A 13264-nucleotide genomic window follows, 5' to 3' on the forward strand; every position below is an offset into this window, starting at 1 on the left:
AAAGCTCGACCTCGGTGTTACTCTAACCCACAACCTTTGAATCACTTCTCCAGTGCTTACCTAGAAGTCCAATGCTCTATAAAGCCACAGGGCCGTTGTAATCTAATTCCCAGTTATAGAGAATATAACTGGCTGAAACAAGGAGAAATAAGGAGAACCGAAAACTACTACAATTCTTTAAAATGTATTGTACTAAATCGACTCAACTATTGACTTCCCTTGTTTCCACACAAAGACGCTAACTGGTCGACAGATTTTTAACGAGGTGAAATCGCAGACCAACACAAGGTCCGGGACCAGAAAAAAATAGCAAGTGAAAGGATGAGGCTTTTATTATTTTTTTTTTTGAAATGACTACTCCTCTCATGTTTCTCATTTTAAATGACTCAGCAGCGACTCATGCTTCCCGATGCTGGCCAGAGTCAAAGGAAGTGTGTGCTTGCTTCTCTCAGCTCTACTTCAGCTAAAATGCGCAAGGTTGGATAAAGAAGCCCAGTTCTACTTAACAGCATTACTTGTGTTCACGGTGAGCCCGATTGGTACCAGGAATAACAACCTCCACTATCACGAAAAGCAGGTTGAGTGACTTTCACTTAATTTCAAATAGCAAAAACCGGCAGTCGTTGGCGCTCTCAGGAAACAATAGAACCTTCCATTGACCCTTCCACGCTTCCTTCCTGTTCCTTAGTGTCTCAGGCCATGGAAACTTGCCAACACCAAGTTGCAAGCACTTTAGCTACTTCACTTAAAATGCAGTCAAATGTAAGCACGAGTTGTTTGATGTTTGATTGTTAACATCTTTTCAGGATAATTCGATAAACTGTAAACATTCTCATTATATAACTTGTTCTTGTTGTCTTATGGGGAAAACAGGTATTATCCTACTTAATGACAAAAGCTGAAAACTTACCTCTGTAGCAGCAGGGGCGGCTTCCTGCTCGGAGTGGCCCTGGCTAAGGCGGCTGGATTTGGGAGGCAGGCCGGGCTGACAGGGGGTTGTATCACCCCTGTGGTGGGTGGTGGTCTGGTAGGGAGGCTGCTGTGGAATTGGTATGAGAAGAGGCTCCACAAATGGAAGGGCCTGGGGGTGCGTTAAGTCACCCGCTAAAAGGATAAAATCAACAAATAAACATGATTTTAACTCTCTCTCTCTCAGCAGCAAGTCTTGTGTGGCTAACACTAGAATGAAACGCTGAATTAAGGATTTTAGGCTTCGGAGCTTCTTGCTCTGGTCGAGGAGGACTCATTTGGAGGGGCATTTCGTCCACAACTGAGACTGTATGCTGTTAGAGCTTGAAATCTCAGCGGCCATCGAAGTAACAGTGGACCAACTGTCGACATTTTCAAATCCCACTCATACGCTGTGGACAATTAGTGCCATAAATGAATAAAATATTACTGATTACCCCCTTTGGCCAGGTTCCAATGACAGAGGATGCATTCTTGCGTGTGTGTGTGTGTGTGTGTGTGTGTGTGTGTGTGTGTCTAACCATCTTGTTTGGCTGTGAAGGTGCGTGCCGAGTCTCCCAGTCCTATGAGCTCATTGGTCGATCCAATCTCTTCTGCATTCCAGGAGTGAAGGGAATGTTTACTGGACTGGATGGCAGAACTAAGGAGAATTACAAAAACATGATTCTCCATTTTACCAAAATAATTGCCAGAAGATTGTAGCTAGGTACTGTAGCTCATTCAAATAACACCAAACCCAGAAAAGTTCAACCAAGGATTGTAAGCTTCCAGAAAACCTCCATTTACCCATTGTGGCCGTTCAGTCCACACCCCTACGCAAAAAGTTGGACAATGTTCCACTGTCAAACATCTCTGCTCAAAGAGCAAGTAAAGTAACCATTGCTACCTATACCCTATATTATTTTCCCTTAATGTTTTAAATAAATAATATATTATTGTTACCCCCATATTTTTTTTGTCTATTTTATAAAAAAGCTGAAGGAGTTGAAAAAAGTTTCACGGCGTCTGTGTAGCCTTGTTTATTCAGTGTCCATGGAAACAACGATGAACACAGCCATAAAGGTATGGCTTCCTTATGCAAAAAATGTTACATTTACTTTTCCGATAACTACATCACTGCATAACACAAACAAGCTCAGTTCAGACAAGCTTAATATTTGGTTATTGGCGATGCTATGTATATATGCAATTCAAAGATATTGCCGCATTTTCTTCCAAACTAATTTGGTCGCGGATGTCCAGTTTGGTACAAAAATAAGGCACATTGGGGCAGAGCTGTTTTAGAGGCTGTGACGTACAGGTGTGGCGGCAGCTCTGCGTAGTGCGTTCAGTCACACATCACACTTCTTGCCTTGCTTTCAATGACATCAAGCTCGCTCTGGCCCGTGCTCGCTCAGAGTGGTAAACATTTTGGCTGCAGTTGCTGCCGGCTCCAAACGCCATGAACAAACATCCTGCTTGTATGATCAATTTATTTTTAGAAATTCTGAATTTTATATTTTAGAAAACAGAATAGGAGCAATAGTCTGGAAACACAATTTTTTTTTCCATACCTATTCAGACCTGGAAATGATTCAAATCAAATTCAATACTGCGTAGGAACCCTGCAGTAGCCTAACTTATGTTGTATCAGCTGTAGTGCAATGTTGTATTAGCTGTAGTACAATGTTGTATCAGCTGTAGTACAATGTTGTATCAGCTGTAGCACAATGTTGTATCAGCTGTAGCACAATGTTGTATCAGCTGTAGCACAATGTTGTATCAGCTGAATTCCAATTTGCCATTTCCGGGACAGGAAGAACTAAGGGAGGAACTAAATCCACTGTAATCTAATCTGAAAAGCCAGTTGCTTCCAATTCTGTTACAGTTGACTTGGAACTCCCGCTATGGGTATGAACAGAGCTGCCCTCAAACGCTTTCTACTGTTTTGAATATAACTAGCGGCCATTACTGTGTACAGCAGTGATCAGAGCTGCCAAGCCGGCTGTTGTGTCAATAAGATGTGCTCGGATGACGGCTCAGGCATATTTCCATTTCGTTTGCTTCGTTTTTCCCCTCCTTCACAGACAAGGGGAAGGTCAGAAAGTGGGTGGGAGTTGGCCCAGGGGACACAAACAGAGGCAGATAAGAGAACAATGAAGGGGCTTAAATATCCTTAAGTCATGAGGAAAGGAATCGATGTTATTGGCCATTTCTAGCTTTAAAAGGGAGAGTGAAACAAAAACGGCAGTTATTAAGAAAGTAATTGCTGAAAGGTAATTGCTAAAAACATTGTGAAAAGACTGAACAATGTAAAGCTGAATTAAATTGTGGATTTAGTTAAACCATTAAACTGTTTCTTACCATTTTTGTGGTGCGGGTTTTTTGGGTGGAGCAAAATCATGACTCAAGGATGTGGAGCGGTCATACTTGGCATGGCCCCTCCCCTAACACTATATAAACACCTGGAGTAAAAGGTGTCTCCAGGGAGATCGTGAACTCATGCAACGGACACCCGAAATGAAAAAAGAACCGTCCCATTGGTTTGACCGTGCAGGGTTTGTTCTGTTAGTATTAGCTGCATGCTAGCAGGCCGTGGCGCGAGACCTGGCCTGCGGAGGAGCCAACAGGGGGCCCTGCAGCCAGACAGAGCTGCTTTGAGGTGAACAACTGGAGACACAGGACTGGGTTGTGCAGAACATTTAAACATGGAATTGACATACTTCAATATAAACGTTTAACATGATTAACATGATTGGGTGTGGTTACCGTGCCTTCAGCAGACACCGCCCTCCAAGAGCAGAGGGAACTGCCTTTTTTTTCCACGATTTTGAAACCTTATTTTACATCTTGCCGATTTTTACAGTCATTCAAATTTGGCTGGGTAATTAATAGCACATTTTTATCTGGTGTTAAAAAAATCAGAACACATTTATTTTTGCTAGACAGGGACTTTAAGTCCCTATAATACATTCAGTTGTGGAAGAAAAAACAGATAGAAACAAAGTATGTCCCAGGTGGCAACCTTTCCATTTCACAAGACACATTTTCTCCAACTTTCCATGGTACATAATGTTAAGGGTCTCATCAACCACACTCTGGATGTTGGTGGTATGTTGATGGTATGATGGGCGGCAGAGAGGACAAAAGAACTCACTGTGCACTGGATGACAGGGAGTCTGCCTCCAACGTGGCGTCTGTCTGCTCAGGGCCCTGTGGCTCCACGCCTCTCGGCACAAACTCAGCAAGAGTCCTATCAAAGTCTTACCGGGAAAGAAATAGCGGCGATAGAAGATGTAAGACTGAAGTAAAAGACTGAAGTAAAAAAATAAAAATAAACTAAAAAGCAGTGAGACATAATTATAACACACAGAATTTAAGCGCCAAAGTAGTCACACACAGCAACTCCAGAAATTAAAGCTGAGATATATTAATTAATGTACAGTGTGGATTATGACACACTGCACACATAGCACACACACACACACTGCACACACACACACACACTGCACACACAACACACACACACACACCACACACACACACACACACACACACACACACACACACACACACACACACACACACACACACACACACACACACACACACACACACACACACACACACACACACACACACACACACACACAGTATCCCTATTGTGGAGGTTATCATCATGTGTCCGTGTTAGGTTTGTTGTGCAAAAGGAAAATATTTTTGGTAAGCCAGAGCAAAGCCTCTCTCACATAACATTCTGTGATGTGATTGGAAAAAGATAAAAATAAACATTAAAAAATATATACATTTTAACGAGCCACTCATAGATTCCTGTACAGTCTATGTCTTGTCTCCTGGCATGATTAAACAAACTAATTTGAACGGGCCCTTATAAAAAAAAACATCCTTTGTCAGGCAGACAGTCATTAAGCTCTAATTGCGATATGCCAGTGGCCAGTGAGACAAGCCAGGCGTGGACACAAAGGCACACTCAGTTCGGCTAATTCCACAGAGCTGGCTGTCCTCAGTGAAACCCAGGGGTTTAAAACTGAGTTTAAAAGTACTTTTTGGAAGACAGACCGTTGGTCCCCCAACCAAAGCTCTGGGGCTGATTATATATATATATATATATATATATATATATATATATATATATATATATATATATATATATATATATATTAAACCTCAGGACGGCGCAAATACCGAAAGGCTTTTAAACAGGTACCGGTTATTACAACTACATAGCTTTTTAAACCTTTGAAGTGATATTGAACTTTTGCAGAACAATTGAATGTATATGTTCCATACTTGGATATGTGTTCATTTCTGTAGTGGTCTATCAATAATTTATGAAGGGACTTTTTCTATTTAAGTCAACAATGGAGCAGCTTCTAGTTAGCCGGCTTTTTTTTTTAAAGCAGTCGCTTTATCAATGATTAAATCACCATCAATAGATGATAATAGAGAAATACTGTCATCGTTCTCCACGCAGTGGCCATAGAAGTGTCTTTTAAAAGTGAGCGACAGCATATGGAGTTAAATTGAGGTGGGGAACATCTCCGTGTCTGTGAAGATCTTTTGATTACTTGCATCAGTGAAATGCAGGGCCGATAACTGTCCATGTTTCAAAAAAAAACAAAAAAAACAAAAAAAAACATTTGTGACATTTAATCCTTAATCCGATTTTTTTTTGCCTTAAAAACTGACAGCACAAGAGAAATACTTTTATAATTAAATAATATAAAATCTGATAAAAACCCCGTAGATCCTTTGTGAAAATTAACACTCTGGGATAAGCTACAGACCCATGGGGAAGGACAGAGTCTTGAGAGTGAGGATAAGTAAGCAACGACCTTCCCTACCTCCATTATGAAACTCCTCACTCGTCTCCTCGTTGAGATAGTCCAACAGGCCGTCGAAGATTTCCAACAAGTTCTTTATGGATTCCTTGTCACCTCTGACAATATTTTCTCCTTTTGACAGACATACATAAATACATATACAAAGTTAGGACACAGGCCATGAAGCGTTAGCGTTATATAATCCTGCCCGAGGAGGAGCTGGAGCTTTTTCCATTATGTGTTCAATGAGAACTTGCTTGTCCATGAGCTGTGAATGTACCACTCAGGTCTGACTGAATTGATCACATCACATCATTTATTGTAACCCTTTCATATTCATTCATTAATTCAGTGGTGGGTTGCTTTTGTTGTTGTTGTTTTTTTACCTGTAATGTGCGACAGACTGATCTGAAGGTAGTCCAGAGCCAACGAGTCTATCACAGACTGAACGTTATGGAAATCATCCTCTTGACTGCATGGTTTAGCAATGTAATCTAACACAGACAAAAATGAATAAAACAAAATCCACACACACACACACACACACACACACACACACACACACACACACACACACACACACACACACACACACACACACACACACACACACACACACACACACACACACACACACACACACACACACACACACACACCCAAACCTCAGGAACACATACACATGCAGAAATCTTCATCTGGTCTGTACACTCACTTTACACAGGACAGAGTGACAAAGGCCATCTTGTGATGGTGGCTTAGAGGTTCTTAAGAATCCTTCCTTACATTCTAAACATGCTTAGGGGGACGTGCTCGCCACTAGACAAAATGTTTTTAACCCTATGGATTTAAAAAAATAAAATGTAATGACCGGAATTGAAGTGCATTTGAAAAACATTTCAAACAGAAACCTACCTGGAACTTTCTCTCCCAAGATCTTTTCATAGAAAGCGATGAAAACATTGGCATTGCAGTCTGCTAACTTGGCCAGCCTCAGGTTTATTTGACACTTTCTGAGTAGATCATTTGCCACATCTACCCAATCTGAAGAGAGAGATGTACACATAACACTTATTCAAGGGAGTATAATGGTGTTATTATCATAATCATCCTACATCAATGATGTGAATTTGTTAATACAGCTGTGTATGTATGTTTAATGTCAATCTTTTATTTTGGTGGATAGGAAATGTATTGAAAAACAGTTTATTCTCTAAGGGTTATATATTTAATGCCAGGTTCATTGTACATTCATATTTGTGATTCACTGTTTATTTCACAAGTTATTGTGTAGGACCGTATATTTCATTTTTGGACATGACCAATTATTTTTCAGGTCTTTCATGGTTATCGTTTTTATTGTTCTGTTATTTTTTAGGTGCTATCTGTATATCATCAGGTTCAGTGTATACTGGCAGATTTCTTTGTTGGATACAGTTGACTGTTAGGTTTATTGTATATTTTCATAACTTTGCATACATTGCCGTTTTATTTTTTCATATTTTTATCGTATTGCTTTATTAGTATTTTGCCTATTTTGCCTGTTTATGTGAGCTAGTGGGACATTGCAATTTCCCTTCTGGAAGAATTAAGTACCTACCTACCTAATTTAATTTCAGGAGACAACGGCCCTTTCTCAATCTGCGTTCTTGTCTGTACTTGTGTTCTTGTGGACTTGTGAAACGTCATCAGTCGCAGCCCAAGTACTGTGCCAATTCAAAGTACGCATCAAGCCAAGTCCAGTCCAAATGCCCGGATGTGAACTTGCTCCACCCATTTTATCGAGGATGCATCAATGGTGACTTGTGTGGACTTGGGACAGCCAAGTATCGCAGAATGCATTTCGCAGAATGACCGTCCTCGGGAGTCTGTACTCCCGAGTCGAACTTGCCAAGTCTGAACTACCAAGTCCGCAAGTCCGGACTTCGCGTACTTGATATTGAACGATTTGTACAGATGTTTACCCTGTACACTGCAGCTCAAGAGAGAATTGTACAGTTAAAAATAAAATAGTAAAAATAAAAAAATAAAAATTGTGAACTTGAAGAAAGGACAACACAGCAACCGCTGTGAATATAAACCACCAGCATAACTCAGATGATAGTATAAATGGACAATATTGTTTAGCATCTCAATTGTGTGAAACTAATTTGCATGAGGATTTAATAACGACAATGTATGACTTATACTGTCCACCAATAGGTCTAAATATTTAGCAGTTGATAGCAATTGAGCATTTTATGAGGAGCACCTGTACACCTACTTATTCATGCAATTATCTAATCAGCCAACAGTGTGGCAGCAGTGCAACGCATTAAAATCATGATACGGGTATGGGGCAGCATCTGTTAATGTTTACATCAACCATCAGAATAGGGAGAAATGTGAGCTCAGTGTTTTTCACCCGTGGCATGATTGTTGTTGCCAGATGGGCTGGTTTGAATATTTCTGTAACTGTTGATCTCCTGGGATTTTCAGGCACATTAGTCTCGAAAGCTTACTCAGAATAGTGAGAAAAACAAAAAACATCCAGTGAGTGACAGTTCTGCTGACGGAAACACCTTGTTGATAAGAGAGGTCCACAGAGAATGGCCAGACTGGTTTGAGCTGACAGAAAGGCTAAGGTAGCTCAGATACAGCAACCACTCTGTAGAATTGTGGTGAGCAGAAAAACATCTCAGAATGCTCAACACGTCAAACCTTGAGGCAGATGGGTTACAATAGCTGAAGACCACGTCGGGTTCCACTTGTGACAGCCAAGAACAGAAAGTTGAGGCTGCGGTGGGCACAGGCTCACCAAAACTGGACAGTGGAAGACTGAAAAAAGGTACCCTGGTCTGATATATTTCGATTTCTGCTGAGGCACACAGATGGTAGGGTCAGAAATTGGCGCCAACAACATGAATCCATTCTATGGACCCAACCTGCCTTGTGTCGACAGTCCCGGCTGGTGGCAGTGGTGTAACGGTGTGGGGAATTTTTTCTTTCTATCTTTGGGCCGTTAGTACCACTCATCATGGCTTGAATGCCACAGTCTATTTGGGTATTGTTGTTGCTGACCATGTACATCATTTCATGGCAAAAAATAACGCATCTCCTAATAGCTACTTACTTCCAGCATAATAATACACCATGTCACAAAGTAAAAGTCGTTTCAAACTGGTTTCATAAACATGAAAATTTGTTCAATGTTGTTCAGTGGCCTTCCCAGTCATCGGATCTGAATCCTATAGAACACCTTTGGGATGTGAGAGAACGGGAGATTCGCAGCATGAAATTGCAGCTGACAAGTCTGGAGGCATTGCGTGATGCAATCATGTTAACATGGACCAGAATCTCAAAGGAATGTTTACAACGTCTTGTTGAGAAAAGGGAGGTCCTACCCAGTATTAATAAAGTGTCCCTAATAAAGTGGTCAGTGTGTGTGTTAATCTATCCTGTGATAATTAACTCCCACATATCACCCGGTTTGAGTAAAAAACAGTAACGAAGCGAGATCAGACATCTTGGTCGGGATGATTTCCCCTGATGACTTTCACCGGACATCTGAAGCCCAAAGCAATCCCAGCCCCGGCACACAAACAATGTCCCTTGGTTATTAATTCCTTCTCCCAGTAGGCGTTGAACTCAACACACACATCACCAAAGTAAACAGGCGACTGTCGGCGTTCGCCCTGCTATTTTTAATTAACACGGTTAGAGGCGTATGTAAATACGACGTTGCCGAACTAAATGTATACTTCTTTATATCTAACGTTAAGTTGTGAACGCGGTGGCTAACGTACAATGGTTGTGGTGTGTGTGTGTGTGTGTGTGTGTGCTAGACAGACGGTTCCTCCATAGCCAAGTCTACTGTCAGCTGACGTTAGCTTAAAAAAAAAATAGCTGGATTTTTCCGGACAAACATAAAGCCAGTTTCTAAGCGCCTTACCTCTTTCTCCCTCTGGAGTTCCCATGAAACAGCTGTCGAGGAGAGGCGACCGAGGGTCGAACACAATCAACCGGGTGCATAAATTGCCTTGTGCGGACTTTCCCGACCCGGGTTCCACTGCTGAGACGTCAGTTGAGACGACCAGGTTTCCGAAACTGGGAGCTGGCGTCGGTGCTCGGTTCGCGTTTCAAACGCAAGTGCTCTCTGATTGGATACACGCCGGCTCGTTGTTTCCGGAAATGGCCTGCGACGTAGACGTTACGCCGCATTCCATTGGAACTCGGAAATTGGAGATTCGGCGGCCCCCTCTCCCCTCACTTCCGAGCTGATGTGTTCGTTTGCCTTCATTCATTTGTTTCGGGGAAAACATAGACGCCCGCGAGCAAATCTTTTTTGGTTGGCAACCCCCCGAATTCTGTAAGCTACAACACCTATGTTAACCTAACATGAGTATTTTGCCCGGAATTTGAACATAAATGGCTGGCCGTTCCTTTTCACAAATCCGAGTGGGCGGTGTGGTTTTTCCATGTTCCTATATCGATGGAATGCAGCTGTTCTCTCCCCCCTTTATTTGTTATTATTTTCGATCTTTATATTCGGTTTTTTTTTTTTTTTTCAACAACCACTGCTTAACATCTGGTATTTCTAGCATATCAATATCACACCTTTCTCACGGTGTACTGCATGTGCGGGCGTGTGGTGTTTTTAAATAGAGTTTTACTAACCAAAGGTCCTACAGCGTGTGGCGCAGGGATGGGGTATTTTGTAGACAACCCGGAAGTCAGCATCGCCCTGGTTCCTTCGGCCAAAAGTGAATGGGATTTTCCCCACGGGGTTTGGGATCACTGCAGAAAATAAGCTCGGCGGAAAACAAAAGTTTATCACACGCAAAAGTTTTGTTCAACAAGACAATCGTCACAAATGAACGCCACTTTTGTGATCTCTGAAGCGTAACTGCAATCGCCAGAAGTAAGAAGCTAACGTTCCACGGTCGTCACCACCGCGGTGACCGGGCTTGCTCAACCTTTCTGAAGAATAACAACTCGAAGCTGGGAGAGGACATGTCTGCAGAAGACCGAGAAAGGAGGAACAGGCTGGCTTTCTTTGTTTGGAGGCCGTGCTTTTGTGAATGGAACTGAAATATTCCCACCTGAAGAGGACGAGGCGGAAGTTGGTTTATTAATCGCCAGCTATTTATTCGAATAATCAGTCCACCTTAAATTGCTGCGATAACGTCATTTGGTCTGTAGGTGGCTCCATTTAGTGACTGAACTCTGTCCTGCACTGCAGAGGCCTCTGTTGAGAGACTTCCGAAATGACTCACCTGTTACAAATACTGTGTATTCAGAAAATTAAAACAAACAATGGCTGTCCAGGATGGCATTCTTCAATGGAATATATAAAAAATATATATCCGTAGCTAATATATGAAGCAACCAGAAACACAACATGACACGATGGACTCTAATTAATTGAGAAAGGCCAAACGTGATGGCACCTTCTGCTTAATTGTCATGACTTTACTTTAGGATTTTGTATTATTACTTTTATGGTGAATGGCATTTTTATTATTCACCTGGTATGCAGACTGTGGTGTCAATGTGTCATTGCATGTTATAACTAATTGCCATGTTCTGCCGCCCTTATTTTCAAAACATTGAAAAAATCGGACACTTTTATATGACAAACATTGTGACTAAATATCAGAATCCAGAATGACAAGAGATACGGTCTCATTGTGCCACTCAATTTGAAGTATGGACAGTAGGATATACTGTATATGAACACACTATAGGTGAGATGTATACAGAATGAACAGCAGTATAAAAGAGTCTGGTGCAAATGTTCAGTGGCTGGAGGAAGGTGTGTGGGGGTTATTCAGCGGCGACGCAGAGGTCAGCAGGGTGACAGCCGCAGGGAAGAAGCTGTTCCTGAACCTGCTGTTCCGGGAACGGAGAGTTGTGTAGCGCCTCGCAGAGCGGAGGAGGGCAAACAGTCTGTGGCCGGGGTGAGAGCTGACCCTGACCGTGCTGCGTGACCTCTGCTGACCTCGCTTGCGCTGGACAGCCCCAATGGTGGAGTGTGAGGAGCCGGTGATGCATTGGACAGTTTTCATCGCCCTCTGCAGTGCTTTACCGTCCGAGACAGAGCAGTTGCATATCATACTGTGACGCAGTGTTGTCTGTGTTGTAACACAACCAATACAGTGCTTTAAAAATAATGAGGAGAAGCTATTGAATTACTTATTTTAATTGAATCCCTGCTTTTCATTTAAGATGTGGTAGAACTATAGAAGTGTTATGTAGTAAAATGATTGTTTTACATGTAAAATAGAAACCGATGGTAAACAGTTTGTTTCCACATGGTCTATAGTTGGGAAGCCTAAAGGACCATGTCCTTTTCTAGTTCTAATGTCCTTTCCAAGTCCTCTTTCAACAAATTGCCATATCTGTGTGAAGTTGTTGATGTTTTGGTCTTTGTTGTTACTACCTTTAAACTGTAGGCGACTCTAAACTTAACACCACGTATAAATACAGAAACACAGACGGAGCATGAGTACGCCACAGCTTGGGGTGAGAGGGCGGGGTTGTTGATGAGGCTACACTTTGTCAATGTTCACTTGATATGGAGACAATCATTGCCAGGGTTCTTTCTAACAGCTTAAGGAAACTATCTTCTCCTGTGCATCCAGATTAAAATGGGTTCGTCCCTGCGAGATATTCACTTTCAAAGATATGCTGGCTATATATATAGACATATACACAGCTAAAAACACCAATTTGCTCTTTTTCCTTAAAACAAAAGAGGACTCTAGACTATTGAATGGAAATACAGTAAAATATCTTAATTAAAGATCTTCGTAATTGCTGGTATTCAATTGCATTGTATGTCATACACGAGTGTCACATTTTGAGACACTTTTGAAATAAAGGGGGAGGGCTTTATCAGTTGGGGAAGAAATACACATTGAGACTAGTCTGACATACCATGTTCTGGGATTCATAAAATATAATTGCTACTGTAAAAAAAAAAAAAATCCAGAGAAAATAAGAGTGGAGGAACATGGCAATTAGATAAAAAGTGCAATGACACAATGACACCACAGTCTGCACACCAGGTAAATTATAAAAAATACATATTCATAATGAAAGTCAGAATAAAAAATCCTATAGTTAAGTCATGACAATTTTGCGGAAAGTGCCATCACTTTTTACCTTTCTCATTTAATTACAGTCCATCTTGTCATGTTGTGTTTCTCAATTCGAATAAGGAGCTGGCGAATATAAGGAGCCAACTACTGTACTTCCTCGTCCTTAGAGACATGGTTGGTGTGCCATATTTAGCACAAGGTACAATCAGGGTACAGTTTACTATGTTACTTAATTTCTTTCTTCTCTCTTTTGCATTAATGCCATAGGTTATTATTTTTTTAACGAACATTTCAATTGCACTAGCAAATTTATTTGAATTTGTTAAATATAGGGAGAGATGCCCTATGTTGCAAGCTGCTGAGCTGAATCTTTATTTTATTTTTAACATA

General features: G+C 41.4%; 1 protein-coding gene across 1 annotated transcript; it reads right to left on the reverse strand.

Annotated features, from left to right (window-relative positions):
* Nucleotides 1-910: 910 nt before the first annotated feature.
* LOC307247642 (centrosomal protein of 95 kDa-like) lies at nucleotides 911-9910 on the reverse strand (the record flags this gene model as incomplete). Its single annotated transcript, XM_080024680.1, has 7 exons — nucleotides 9724-9910; nucleotides 6708-6836; nucleotides 6179-6286; nucleotides 5814-5924; nucleotides 4106-4211; nucleotides 1491-1609; nucleotides 911-1104 (listed from the first exon to the last, which is right to left on the reverse strand). Coding segments are annotated over exons 1-7 (792 nt in total), but the record flags the coding sequence as incomplete, so codon positions are not given.
* Between the last annotated feature and the right edge of the window lie 3354 nt (nucleotides 9911-13264).

This window comes from Zeus faber (genome assembly GCF_960531495.2).
Source record: "Zeus faber genome assembly, contig: SCAFFOLD_89, whole genome shotgun sequence".
In the NCBI taxonomy this organism is placed as follows: Eukaryota; Metazoa; Chordata; class Actinopteri; order Zeiformes; family Zeidae; genus Zeus; species Zeus faber.